This window comes from Antedon mediterranea, chromosome 2 (genome assembly GCF_964355755.1).
Source record: "Antedon mediterranea chromosome 2, ecAntMedi1.1, whole genome shotgun sequence".
In the NCBI taxonomy this organism is placed as follows: Eukaryota; Metazoa; Echinodermata; class Crinoidea; order Comatulida; family Antedonidae; genus Antedon; species Antedon mediterranea.
In genome coordinates, this window is record NC_092671.1 from 13,147,666 (window position 1) to 13,163,484 (window position 15,819).

General features: G+C 31.0%; 1 protein-coding gene across 1 annotated transcript; it reads right to left on the minus strand.

Annotated features, from left to right (window-relative positions):
* Nucleotides 1-674: 674 nt before the first annotated feature.
* LOC140040466 (uncharacterized) lies at nucleotides 675-13,785 on the minus strand. Its single transcript, XM_072086439.1, has 19 exons — nucleotides 13,536-13,785; nucleotides 11,013-11,084; nucleotides 9,827-9,886; nucleotides 9,474-9,542; nucleotides 9,236-9,304; nucleotides 8,284-8,355; nucleotides 7,816-7,890; nucleotides 7,477-7,545; nucleotides 7,303-7,374; nucleotides 7,135-7,206; nucleotides 6,904-6,972; nucleotides 6,443-6,589; nucleotides 5,870-5,938; nucleotides 5,354-5,422; nucleotides 5,011-5,082; nucleotides 4,769-4,828; nucleotides 4,257-4,426; nucleotides 2,298-3,965; nucleotides 675-2,198 (listed from the first exon to the last, which is right to left on the minus strand). Exons 1-19 carry the CDS (start codon nucleotides 13,742-13,744, stop codon nucleotides 2,065-2,067), a joined length of 3,297 nt encoding a protein of 1,098 aa, XP_071942540.1. The 5' UTR covers nucleotides 13,745-13,785; the 3' UTR covers nucleotides 675-2,064.
* Between the last annotated feature and the right edge of the window lie 2,034 nt (nucleotides 13,786-15,819).

The window sequence follows — 15,819 nt, forward strand, 5'->3', positions numbered from 1 at the left end:
GGACGTAAAAACATTTTCTACTTATCGCGCCCAGGCTGCAGAAATATACTTAATCTGAATTTCCAGCTACTAGAGGGTGAGCTCGCTTCGCTCGCTCCCCCTCTAGGAAGTGTAGACGATGGTTCTCGGAATGATAATGTTCTCCTTATACATTTTCTGTCGGTTACCATTATTGAACTGCTCCCTTGTGTATAAAAGAGAGAAAATATTTGAAACCAGGTTGTTGCAAGGTGAACTTATCTTAAACCCGGAAATTACTTTGACCGGGAAGAATTGAAATATATAGATTACGATTTAAATAGAATATTGATCTGATGCAGGAAATAAAATAAAATTACATGTTACTTCTTTCTACCTTATTTTTCAATGAATGAATATGACAGTCTATTTTGTAACTCCTTTCAGTTCCATTGTTATAATCACTCAGTGTAAAACAGTTAACAAAGTTAAATGTTCTATTATTGTAGAGGTTTTATTCTGTTTTAGTTTTCAATTCTATGTTAAAAAGGGAAAAGTGAAATTTCTTCCCTTTTCGGTGTGACGTATGTGACTTTAATTTTATGCAATTGAAATTGTGTTAAAATGTTATTGTCTGTTATATTCTCAATATATGTGATCACCATAGGCGTATATTCGATCGATTTGGCTATTTTGAGAAGATTTATTTGCACACATGCCTTTGCTATGGCGCATGTCTGTGTGATTTCTAATGCTTTATTAGTTTAGGCTATGAATGTGAATAACCTTAATTTAAGGCGATATATATAATAGGCCTATGGAAATATGAGGTAGGCTACCTTTTTATAATCTTTAGTAACATACACAGAGCCAGATAAAATTGCAATATAAAGGGGACAAGTTCGGCGTTATAACAAGTCTTTCGTTTCGAAATTTATTTTCATGTTGATAAACATGTCTCAAGATAACTGGCCTTCTCATGGAGAGAACATCTGGATCATATTTGTAAAATTAATTACATTACAAAATGTTAGGGCTTCAGAGGATACCCACCTGTAAATTAAAAATCAGGTAGAGACTAAACTGTGACGTCATCAGCAACATCTGTGCTTTATAGATTTTAAACAAAGATCGATTCAAATGATTATTGATTACAATATTTTCATGAAGAATTCAGTATTGGTATTTCATATTCAGTTAATTAAACTAAAGAAATAAACATATGCATGGAATTCATTTTGTAACAACCGATACTATTTAGGCAAAAATGCAATGGAAGGCCAAAGAACACCGGTAAACAGGTAATAATGCATCCGATTATGTTATGTTATATATGCAATAGGTAGGTACAAATAACCGTATTTACAAAATAAAAAATGGATGGACCAAATGAAGTATATTCTCCACTCGTCAAACATAACTTACTTACAATGCTGGTGACGCCCATGGATTGCATCACGATTAATACATACAAGGTAATGTGCATTTACACCCACAAATTAAATAAAATCCTATTAACTAACGTAGAATTACAAATTATTAAGCAGAGTCAACATTATTGTTTTGATTGATAGGCAAAACATACAAGGAAATAACTTCATTGGAAAAGAAGTAATCTTAGTAGGCCTATTTGCGGAAATCTCCAGATATTTTTCACAATAACAACAAAGATTAAATAAAATAGTCCTGCACTGATAACAATAACACTTTCGTAGACTACAATTGTTTATAATACAAAAACCAAAACTGCACTGTACAATATATTGCTTAAATGGTTAAAATTGTATTTACAGATATCATATTAAACAATTTGCTTATGACAACATTCTAGCTCAAAGGCGTTTACAACTGAAGTTTTTGTTGAGACAATACCACGATGATACATAACACGATTTATTAAAGTAACATCGCACATCTTGATAATGATAATCTGAATACATAATCTATCTCGGGATAAATATGTTTAATTAGATTAGCACATTACAGTGCGACGGAACAATTAGATGATGGTAGGTATACTCTAGTGACATTTTTATACAGTAATTGTGTTTATTTAGGTAAACACAGATTAACGATAGATTTACAATCTACATTTTCAAGTCCTGATTATATGCCATCACTTGACGAGGCGTTCAATAGAAAGATCTGTGAAGAACTCTCATGATTATACTCTGGATCTGGAACAATCTGGTGTGTCCATCTTTCACAAATACTCTCTTTAACTTTCTTCAGTAAATCAGCTGCATAAGGTAAATAATATACAAAGTAAGTATTATTACAATTATACACATAATGGCCTACATGTTGATTATAGGCTAAAGTAATTAATGAAAACTTACCAAAGACTAACACTAAGATGGACAAGTTAAGCATCAGTAGAATAAATGGTCTGATTTCATGAAGAAGAATAATTGAATCATCTGTCGTGTATAAAGAATCATCCATGTCAACAATTGTACCAATCGATAAGTTAACAATTATGAAGACCAGTGTCAACAACTGAAATCTTTGATCCGATTTTTCCTTCATTGGCTCAAGATAAAGATGTAATGCAATAAGAATAACAGTTACAAACAAGGAATAAGACATGTTTGATGCTTCGTCATCTTTGAAGTTAGCGATAAGTGAAAGAATTGCTTTATTGTACATCTCAAATACTTCCCAGTACCAAAACCGTGAGTTGTATTGCTTACAAAAGAACTTTAATCCAACAATTTCTGGTCGTATACTATTAATATCTTCGTTATGTGAGGCATTACGTTTATATTTCCAATACAAAACGGCAACAACTGCAAGAGGAAAACCTATTACATATAGCAATGAAACAAACACGATGTTTTTGTTAGTATTGTACAGCGAACCATTATTATCTTCCAAATTCATAATAGAATAGTCTGACGTAAGTATTTTCTTTGTATGATTGTGATTGTCATCTGATGTAACATTAAATGTACGAATCGACCAAGGACCTACGGCCATGATATTTGAACAGGAATTTGCGTACGTTAAGTACATTAACATGATTGTAATTGATAAGCATTTGTCTTTTAAACGATGAGCTGTGTAATCACCACGATATCTATTGATAACGTGTAGCAGCAAGCAAACTGTTGACGCCAATATCAGAATAACGAAAGGTGTGGCTATACCAATATACAAAAGTGTATATGCATTCCAAGAACCAGACAAAATACACGCCGGACTGAGAAGATTAACATATCGAATAATGTCGAGATACTGTAAACTTTGTCCAACCGATTGAAAGTCTTCTGGCCAGTGAATTTCGTTTAGTTCAGATAGTATGCCAAGGATCTGATAGAAATTGATAGCTATCTTCATGTGAGTGAAAAAAGAACCCATGTGTGCGATACTTCTTTTATCTATCCGCCAAACTATGTATCCAATAACGGCGATTATTAAGATAATAACAGCAAATAGAATAATCATAATGAAACTCTTCTGACATTTATGACATTCGTTGAACAATTCGTAATAACCTGGTAAGCATGCGCCACATAACCATCCTGTATAACCACTGGAACAATTTGCGTCGATACCCCCTACGCAACTTTCTGATCGTGGACACATAAACACAGCAGGTAATCTTCCATCGTAACTTGCATTTTTCAAAGCATCAGGATTACTTTCATTAAAGATGTTGCTAACTAAATGCGTAATAAAATTATTGTACTTTTCTTTACTTTCTGGATCAAATCCCCAAAACCACCAGTAGCCCGTTAGCAATTGTTGAAAGTCACGTGCACAGTCGACACCTTCTGGACAAGGTTTGCATTCACCGAATCGATCAACACGATGGAAGTTATCAAGGCAATAACAAGCATTGAGATATGCTAATTGGTCAGTCTTAGTTCCACCTGGACATGTTTGACAATCATTAATCGTAGTAGCACCAGTCTTTTGCGAGAAACTTCCATTTGGACATGGTTTGCAGTTCTTAAGCCAGCTGCCTTCCTCACTCATTCCCAACTCATCGTTGTAAAATCCTCCTGAAAATATACAATCGTACTATAATTAAACATTATTTTGTTCTTATCGTTTGAAATTAATTAATACATTTTCAGTATATCATCTCTTTTACATGTGGGTAAAATAAAAACTTTACAATACCAATCTGACAAATATTAAACAAGCCGTTGCTAATTTCATCATCATCATCATCATCATCGTCGTCGTCGTCATCGGCATCGTCATCATAATCATGATCATATCCTCATCATCATCATTATTATTAATATTAATATTATTATTATAAATTCCTTTTTGATTTGACAAATCACCTGGTGGACAAGCATGGCATTCTGGTTTCACATTGTTTTGGCGTAACTGATAATGTCCCTGCTTACAAGGCTCACATATACCTTTAGTTTTGTTGCATACCATACCATAGTTTATATGAGTAAAATTAAAAAAGTCAAATATGATCTTAGTTTTATTTGTTAAACAATTACTGAAAATAAAAAACCAAAAACACTGAATTAATTAAAAATGAAAATATGTGTGTATAAACGTAATATCTTTCTCAAACCATTTTCAAATCTAGTTTAAACCAATGATATCCTTATAGTATATGGCAGATACTTACATAAATTGCTTGGTTCCCACTAGGAATATTTGACCAATCACAAGTGATGGATTATTGTGGCTTGTGACTGGTCAACTCGCTTGCCTTGCGTCGTCTACGTCATTGCGTTGCGTCTCTAGTGGGAACCAAGCTTTAAGTAGATATCAAATGATGTTTAGGATGGGAGATGGAAAAGTACACAAATCCCAAAAGATCAAATGTATTTACACTACTGTATTTCCAGACAAAGTTGATGGAATTTTCGTCAATTGTCCACAGTCCAAGTAACTAAAAAAAAAAATATTAGTATTGATGCATATACAAATTAATATTGCTGAAATTCAATGTAGGCTTTTAATTGTATTAATTTAAATACATTATTCTATTTATGCCATAACTTACACCCCCCAAACAATAAAACATTTCACAGGACGCAATCGTCCATAGTTTATTTTGTCTAAATTACTTACACAATTGAATCATTTGACATGTTAGAAAAGCTTTTCTCTTCGATAAAAGTGATTGGATTATTGAACAAGTACCTGATAAATGAACAAATTAAAAAAAAATGTGATGTATTGTTAAAATGTTGATGGACCTAATAACGTTACTACGGTGATTGGGTAAAATAACGAAAAAATCAATATTGCAGTAGATCGTATGAATACACATATATATATATATATTACTATACCGGTAGTCTACAAATGGCATAATAATTCTTTTGCTTGTAATACTTAACGTGTACACGATTAAAGAGTGACGTAATCTGAGTTAGAAAAGCGTGTAGAAATAAAAGTTCATTCTACTTACAGTTTTTTCATTACTCCATTTCTAAACGTTCCATTCGTTATAGTTTCCAGCTTATTTTTTTGTAAATACCTGAGGAGTTACCAACATGATCTTCTAATTTATTTATGGTTTTATTAATATTAATTTTTTTTAAAACTATATGCTTGATATTATTATACACGACTAAATGCTAGTAGACCTACAAGTAATAAATACAACAATATCAACTTCTAGTGAGTCTCAAACCTTTACCCGGTCAGTCTAATTTGATATTTGACTTAAGTACAAAAAACACATTAGACTTACTGCAAATCTGTATTTAAATTAATTATTATTAAATTTTTAAATTTTAGTCCACCAGATGTTTCGATTTTTCTGATTTCAAGCTTTTATTTTAGACCTACATATGAAACGGAATGGTTTGAAATACAGGTTAGAAATTAGACTAAAACTAAATATGGCCCAAACTGAATGGATAAACAATTCAAACGCTGTAAATATGTCCTATTAAGTACATTATTATTTTATTTTACTCACATGACTTCAAAATCAGTATCATCAAATGCTCCATCTTCAATGTACGATATTTCATTATGGTCAAGCATTCTATTAAAAAGAAATATTCAACTTCTAATCTATTGACTCTATTTACTAATATTTTCGTGATCGTCACAGCTGTCACTGTTGTCGCAGCCACCCAGAGGCGTAGGCTGGCTGTTGTCTGGGGGACAGATGCGAAATTTGTAAATGTGGAACCCTCAAATGGGGCTGAGCTAAAACAAATTTGAAAAATAGAGCTGCTTAGGTCCTTGGAAATTATACTTATTTGAAACGGTTAGAGTTTAGGACCAGCCCCATCATGGCTGGCCGGCTGAGCTAAGACCATTTTTAAAAAAGAGCTGCTGGGTCCTCACTCATACTTTGAAAATGACCGGTCTTGGCCTAATAAAGTGGACCCAGCCTACGCCACCGATTAGATTCATCACCATGATACTCATCATCTTTATTATGACAATTTTTAAATACGGTAGTCATTGAAGTTACGGATTTGGTTGTCAAATTATCATTCACCGCGACTCCACAATTCCTTGAATTAATGATGATACTTACAATATATTTAGGTTTTTACAACCTCTAAAACTTGCTTTTGAAATTGTTTTAATTTTATTCCTATCCAGGTACAAGTATTGAGGAAAATACTTAGATTGAAATAAAGATCCATTTCCAAGTGAAGAAATGTGATTGTTATCCAGCTGACTGAAAATAAAATATCATATAAGTTGTTATTTATCATTCTGACATGTATAGGAAATCGTTTCATTTCAGTAACACCAATATTTACCTGTGCCTCTCGCTTTTCTCATAGGGGTATTTAATGTATACGGTAACAATTTTCAGAGGTAAATAAACGCAGTTCTGATTGTGGTACATTACTGTACTGTATCAAGTTGATTCATTATGAAATAAACACGAGTATGTATACATTCTAAAAACTTCTGTGATAAAGGATCTATGTATAAAGTATTATTTAAATATTGTTTTAAAAGCATAACGAACTTAGTTACACTTACAGAGATTCACGGATTAGGAGGTTATACAATGCTGAAGGAAACACAGTTAAAACATTGCTAGAAACAGACCTTCAAAAGAAAACAATGCAGTATAAAGATCAATTTAATTACTGGCTTTTGTAATAACACAACCGTAAACCACAAGAGTTTATTTGAAAACAAGATACGCAACCAATGCTTTTCCATTTCAAATATTGACCGATATTAGAATGTGGTGTAATGTATACTTACAAACTAAAAACACCAATTAGATCTTTAAATGCTTCTGGATGAATATCACCAATCTTATTAGCTTCAAGTCGTCTGAAAACAAATAGATTGAAAAACACAATATTCTTGATTGATAAAACTAAAGTAAATTATTTTATAAATTTTGAATTAATTAAATAAAATACTTACAGAGTGTTTAACCAAGTTGTATTAACAAACAATCTTGCTGGTATCGTGGTAATTTGACTATATGTAAGGTATCTGTTAACAATAAAATACTATATAAGTATGAACAAAATAAAAAAACAACACACACAAACAAACAAATAGAGGGAGATCTCTAAAATTGAAGAGCTAACTTACATTCGACTTCCTGATGGAATATTTGCGAATGCTCCTGTTGCCAATTTCAACAACTGATTGTCAACATATCTGTGAAAAGGTAGATAATGTCCAAACCACATGCTAACTATTCACGAAGTTTATACATCAACATTATTTGACATAATATTTATATTACTTTTAATATCTTATTTTGTACATTTGTTATTGTTAGTTTTTATTATATTCAATCGAAATATATTATATAAAATGTATGTTTAAAATTAACAAAACGCCAGTTTCTTTCTTCTTTACACGTAGTTATTCTCTTAAGGTAATTTACACAACCCAAAACAAAAATGTTTATGGTACAAAACTTACATTTCAATTAAAGATTTACTGGTAAAGAAGAAGGAGTTTTCCACCAATTCCTTAATATTAGTTTCTCTGAGATGTCTAATAGAATAAAAGTTGAAGTTCTGATTTAAAAACATAGGCCTACTTAATGCACTTAATGATAAATAATATAATATAGTAAGACGATATGTTAGGCCGAACAAGAAGAAATATTTTAGCATAATATATAATGATATCCCGCCTAGATGTAGAGTGGATTGTGACCTAAACTGCTGATATTAAGCGTCAGCATTAGCGCGTACAACATTAGCGACTTTTCGTTTTAATGATGCACCGTGGAGGAGGTGTAAAAAGACAGGATGGTCATTATAAAACGTCAAAGTGTTGAACGTATAGTTATGAAAAACTTTAATTTTTTCAAATAATTCAATTTTGCTTTGCAATATTTTTTTATCCAAAAAAACAATAATAAATATTATACATTATACGTACATTCTGTTAATACGCTGTAGACCAGAAAACGTAAATGGTTCAATTTGCTCCAGAGTACTATTACTAATGTCACTGAAATATACAAAGGGTGATTCAACATATTTTATTATTAGTGCGTAACTAATGAAAGTACCATGTTTAAACGCAATGTTAGTTTAGTTTTGATACGACGATTGAAAAAACCCAAACAATCGATTTTTGTTTAATAATAGTATTGTTATTTAACTGAAAACTATAATTAAATTAAATTGCATAGGCGTACCTATGCCTACATTTTTTTAAATTTCTTTATTATCATTATTATTATCCTCATTCTCATTATTATCTTTATAATTTTTATCATCATCTATATAATCATTATCATCATCTTTGTAATCATCTTTGTAATCGTCTTTTTAATCACCTTTGTAATCATCTTTGTCATCATCTTTATAATCATCTTTGTAATCTTCTTTGTAATCATCTTTACAATCACCTTTGTAATCTTTTTTGTAATCATCTTTATAATCATTATCTTCATCTTTGTAATCGTCTTTGTAATTGTCTTTGTAATCGTCTTTGTAATAATCTTTGTAATCGTCTTTTTAATCACCTTTGTAATCATCTTTGTAATCATCTTTATAATCACCTTTATACTCATTATCTTCATCTTTGCAATCGTCTTTTTAATCATTTTTGTAATCGTCTTTTTAATCACCTTTGTAATCATCTTTGTAATCATCTTTATAATCATCTTTATAATCATTATCTTCATCTTTGTAATCGTCTTTGTAATCGTCTTTGCAATCGTCTTTGCAATCGTCTTTGTAATCGTCTTTGTAATTGTCTTTGTAATCGTCTCTGAAATCGTCTTTGCAGTCCTCTTTGTAATCGTCTTTGTTATCGTTATCATTATTATAATTCTTATTACCAGCAAAATTATAATATAAGCCTATTATTTATAAAAGCTTACATATTTCTAACAAAAGATCCTTGGAAAGTCGTCCTCGTTAGCTTCCTAATAGGATTACCATTCAATATTCTACAAAATGCGAAAAATAAAAAGGTATGATTTGTAATTAATTGATTATTTAATTATTGACTGAATTGATGCTACAGTATAACCTTTCTCTCTCTCCTCATACTATGCTAAATATAATATAATATATAATAAAATAATGGCAGATGAACTGATGAAATAATTTACTTACATTGTGTCAAGTCGAGGTAAATTTGTAAATGATCCATCGACACACCTCAACCTATTATAACTCGCAGATCTTTAACATGAAAATATTCAATAAAGAATACATAATTATACATTAAGTGCATTATTATGCCAAAGTTAAATGTTTTAATTAATGTATAATTACGATGGTATAATAAATAGTAGTTATGACCACAAATTATGTACCGCCGGTCTCCTCTGTCCAATGTGATTATGCTTTGAAAATACAGTTGGGAAACAACTAATTCTCCATGGTATAGTTACTTAAAAAGCAACAGACATACACTTAAGTTGGGAAAAATGTAGGCCAGTGACAACATTTAGCTGATAACTTACATTGTGGTTATTTTCTTTGGAAATTTTGGTAATTTAGTCAAGTTGTTGAAATCTAAAGATCTGAAAAAGAAAATATTCACCATTTTATCATTATCATTAAATCTATTAATTAATTTAAATGACAGATCCGTAACAGACAAAATCAGGAAAGGGAAAACTTACAACATGGCGTTTAAAATAAGTACCTGATACTCAATACTCGCTCTTCACCCGCTATACTGGAAAACCCTTTTATTATTTACACTAGTAAAGGAGTGTGAAACAGCAGTAGCGAAATTTAGATTTGAGTGAATGTGCACGACGTTCACGTCCACATGGATTACAGTCGACTGTTACTCGTCGACAAATATATGAACGGTTAGATGTGGATACTCACGTTGACGTTTCAGTGAACGTATAGTCAGTAAAAACAAAGTAAGAACAAATTGCAACAGAATTGTTTGTTTTGTCTGGTTGATATGGTCCAAAAGTTTAACAAACATCGAATATCGGATAGTGGGTTAATTAGCATACATTAAAAATGCCGCCATTTACCATTTTGAAGCCATGTATGTCCTGAACGGTTGGTTTTAGACGACCTAAGTGCATTGATGACATTAAACTTCCCATTAAATATGTTTTAACTTAGTCATAGGTACGTCATATATTATTGTATAACTGCTTAAATGACATTATCCTACTGAAAAAAATCTATAAACTGCAGGAAAACAAGTTTCTTAACATTTTCTTGTTTTTACCAAAATCGGACATCAAAAACAGGGTTAATTAGCATAAATTTAAAATGGCAGTTATTTGCTATGCCATTTGAAGCCCTGTATCTTCTTAAAGGTTGGTTTTAGACCCGAAAGTGAATTACGAGTAAATAATAATAATAAGATATTAAACTTTTTTTGAATATTGATAATTCACAGTTAGTAATATAATTTAACTTAAATTTAACTACATTTACTTTTGCATTGATACGACGTCATACGTCCACCCGTACTCATGTCAGAGAGCGAACTGAATAAAACCCTAAATTTCAAATTTGGCAGTAGCATAAATTAACGTCATAGACTAGCAGTCGTCATAGTCTATATTATAGTATCTGTATTACATCAACGTTAGCTTTGTGTCCTACATTTGTCTCTATTATTGATAAAATGTACATTTCAGGCACACCATAACAATGTAATTCAAAACTTACATTTCGTTTAATTCGGAAAGTCGAAGTAACGCATCGCTGGCAATAGTTGTGAAGTTGTTATTGTTCAGATATCTTTTTAAAAAAGAGTAAGAAACAAATTGATACAATTATTTTAACTTTCTACTTTAAATCAATAACATTTTACCACTCAATGGAGAGTTAAAAAAATTAACAAAACACAGCCACTGTCACACACAGCCACTGTGCAAATTGGGACTGGACCGTTTTAGAGGTGTTAACCACCTGTAGATCCTTCACTGAGTTAGTGAGAAGTCGAATAAATAAAATAAAAATAAATAAAAATAAAGGATGATATTATAGAAATATAATATATAAGAGAAAATCAAAAGGTTCATATACCTTGAAAAATGACCCAAACAATTAATTTAAAATTATTATGTTTACTTTGGAGTCACAAAACTGCTTATGTGTTGTACAAAGCTTTTCCGGGTATGTATGTTCATATCTTTTCAACCCTGTCAAATTTAAATGAAAGTTACTCTACCAAACATGTCTTTGTAAGTAGTATCCGTATTTGGTGTGTTTGCTATTATTTTCTGCCGCACTAGTTCTGTTGTCCTAAACCTGTGTTCTCATTGTGTTTTAATAGAATATAATGGACAGGAATTAAAAACATGGGTAATATTATATTTATAAAAACTGTAGTCCTGTATTTAAAAAAACCAAGTATATATAATATAGCCGAAGACAGAATTCTTATTTTTATAGTTATTTTAATTGTTATTTATATAACATAACCCATATATTTTATAGTTATTTTGATTGTTATTTATATAACATAACCCATAGGCCTAAATCGAGTAAAATATTCAGCGTACAGACATTGCACGATAAACAACCTCGGTAAATAGATATACATAACCGTTTATACTATCTAACTAATAACTTTTTATCATGATTTTAATCATGACGTCAATTTGATTGGATATTTCACCGAAGACAGAATATATTGTTATTTTTATAGTTCCAGGATGAAAACTGTTATCATTTCTTTTGTTTTCTGTAGAAAAACTGTATCTATATATACATTTACGTAAGGGCAAAATTCTGTAAATCGCGCCTTACTTTTAGAATTTTTACTCGATGGTATGTAAAGTTGGTTCGTACTTTCGGTACTGATTTTAACCACCTGATGTAACCCTGTTTACTAATTAAATTAAGTTAGATAATTAGTTATTGACGATTAAAACGAATTTAGGTTCAACGATTTGCCCCAGATAGGGGTGTTTTCCGATCGTGGTATACACTGTCTAATGGATGTCTATCTTGAAAAATACCCGCCACAAAAATGCGAGGAGGCTTCGCATTTTCCTATCTCCTCCTACAATAATTGTTTTTAATAGCTGAAAACCGGTTGAACAGCTCGAGTACAGTATCATAATGTTGAAGACAGGCCGATTTTCTTTAAAAAATACTATTTTGATAGATTTAATATACGTTTATACAAATGTATTGATTTGCGATGAATGGAACATTCCAATCTCTGTGTCGTTCCACAAGTGTCTATTCCCTCAGGCGTCGTAAAGGAAAGTACTGTATACTCATAACAGAAATTCGATCCTTTTTTTTTTCAATCTGTGCTGCAGAGGTTGGATATAATTTTTTTTAATGGATAATGAGCTAGCGTTTTCAGTCGCCGTAATTTAATATTTATTACCGATTAAATCGAATTTATGATTTGCCCCGAATAGAGGTGGTTTTCACAAATTGTTTAACATTATATATAAACATACGTCGTAGTGTATCGTTACATGTACTGTACTATTTCAATCGACTACGACGGTGATAGTTTCAACAAAGTATTACATCGCAATGTTTTACTGTGTTTAGTGGTATATTATTTGTAAAACATGTTAATTAATATTTCGTTACAAAATAAAGACTATATTTAAAAATTGTTCCTCTTTGCACCCATCCTCTTTCCCATCTCTCAACCATAATGTTACATACAAAACACAAATTAAGTTTGTTTAAATTTGACTTAAACAATTGGTCTCATTTTGTGACAACATTCTCTTTCGGAAGTAATTCCCAGTGTGCTAATTTTAGTTGAGTACATAAATCACAGTGTCTATTTAATCGTTCCTGTAAACGACATATATTATTGCCCTGCATTATTGTACATTTGAAATCGCCAGTTTTTTAACGCTGAAATTACTGTGTATTCGAGAACCATCTGTGGGCACGACCTAGATGGTACGCGAGCGAAGCGAGCGTACCATCTAGTATTTATAATTTATCTATTTATCGTCGTTTATTGTCATGATAGTATAAACGGGCCTTTGTGCTTTCTTGTTTCATTTCGTTGTGCCAGCAAAGGGCAAACGTAAGGAAAACAGTTTACGCAAGTTATTGGTGATGATGAAAATTGCATCGATAAAACGGCGTTCCATACAAACTTATAAAAATCATCCTTCTATTCAAAAGAAATATGTACGCCGAGCATGTGATATAAGTATCAAAATCTAAGCTATTAAAATGTAAATTTGTATTTAAACTCACAAATGTGTTGTGTTTTCAGGTATTCTAGCAGGTAAATGAACAAGCCCACGTCCATTGCAATTGACTTTGAACCAATTAGTGTCGGGCGGAGATTCACAGATACACAGCAAACTGTCATCATTATTATTGTGCAGACAACCCGAGTTTGCATGGCAACACACGACGAAGCTATAGAAAAGAATAAAAGTAAACGAAGAACGTAAAAACATTTTCTACGTTTAGTACTGATAGCGGCCAGGCTGAATATTAGCTATTACGATTATTGTCCGAGTCAAATATAATAGTTAAAATTACATGTTACTTCCTTATACATTATTTTCCAATGAATGAATGAATCTTTTCAGTTTTAATTCTTGAGATCACTCACAATTGAAAGGCAAACACCTTTAGTTAAATATTCTATTATTAGGCCTATAGAAATTTTATTAAGAATTGGTTTCCTATTCTATGTTTATAAGGGAAAAGTGAGATTCTTCCCTTTTCGGTGTGACGTATGTGACTTTAATTTTACGCTATAAAATTGTCTTAAAATGAAATTGTCTGTTATTATTCTCAGTATATGTGATCACCATAAGCGTATATTCGATCGGGCTATTTTGAGCAGATTTATTAGAGATCTAGCTGCTCCAAGTCCTTTTATTTTATTTTTATTAAACCTTATTTAAAGAGGGTAACCAAACAGTATGCTGACACTCAAGGGACCTTCATAACAACCTTGCTGTTTTTTTTTTCTCTTTTGTGGCGTTAACCACTATTTTATTCATTTCATTCTCAAATGATCAATACAATGATTTTACACTTCATCCAAATATATATTCTCTGTTCTGTTATTTTCTTGTCCTTTCTTTTATCTTTTGTACGATTTGATCGAAACAATTCGGTCATATATATATATATATATATTGGGGCGACTTTTTCTCATTCTCACAGATTTCCTCATCTTTATCGTTTCAAATTAATTAATTAAATTTCAGTATATCACCGGGCGGTTTAGAATTAATGTTCTTTGCCTGATTTGTTTATATATATATATATATATATATATATATATATATATATATATATATATATATATAAATCATACTGTAAATTATAGAAACAGTGCTCATATTCGGAACATGATCTCATAATCGCGTCGAGCATAGCTCATTGGCGAAAGTTCCGTATTATTTAGTTGTATGAAAAAATGTCTGGCGGGATTCGAACCTGCAACCTCTCGCTTACAGGGCGAGTATCATACCACTAGACCACAGAGCCATGTATGGTATTATCACAGATTTTCACCCACCAGATACATTCTCTCATACAACAAACGCCCTCACAATCAGTGCAGGCTTAACAAGTCAGTGGTATAACAAGTCAGTGGTATGATACTCGCCCTGTAAGCGAGAGGTTGCAGGTTCGAATCCCGCCAGAGACATTTTTTCATACAACTAAAAAATACGGAACTTTCGCCAATGAGCTATGCTCGACGCGATTATGAGATCATGTTCCGAATATGAGCACTGTTTCTATAATTTACAGTATGATTTATATATAATTTACACAGTGCTACGCAACATCATTGATTTATATATATATATATATATATATATATATATATATATATATATATATATATATATATATATATATATATATATATATATACTTTATACTTTTATATGTATTATCCACTTTTTTCATAATTTTCTTTTATTTTAACTATTCCTCTCTACATTAAAAAAAAACCAAAAAAAAACAAACAAACAAACAATAGGTCTATGTCTCTGTACAAAACACACAAGTACATATATTCGAGTACATGACTGCATACATACATACCCACGACAAAGGTATATATATAAATAAATAAGTATTTACAATATATAAAATGCAATACAATTACTCAATTATTCTTAATTCTTTTTTTTTTACAATAAGAACATAAGTAAAAATATAAAATTCAAATAATTATAGTAAGCTTTAAAAATTCTTTCCTTACTCTTGTGTTTTAGTTTTATGTCTCATAGTTATATTTGTTACTTACTTATATGTTACGTTTCGTTTTGTTTTTAATATTTGTTTCATTTATTTTGATTTTTTTTTAAATAATTCTATATAAAGATTTAACTATTGGCATTGTACAGCGTTATATAAACCTCTGTAGAATATACCGTATTATAATAGTCGGTTAAGGTATAACCTATTATTTTTTTCTGCCAAAAAGAGGCGAGAAAGTGAACCATAATTCCATTTTTTTACTTTTTTTCAAAATGTGTGCTTTATAGATAACAACCTTGCT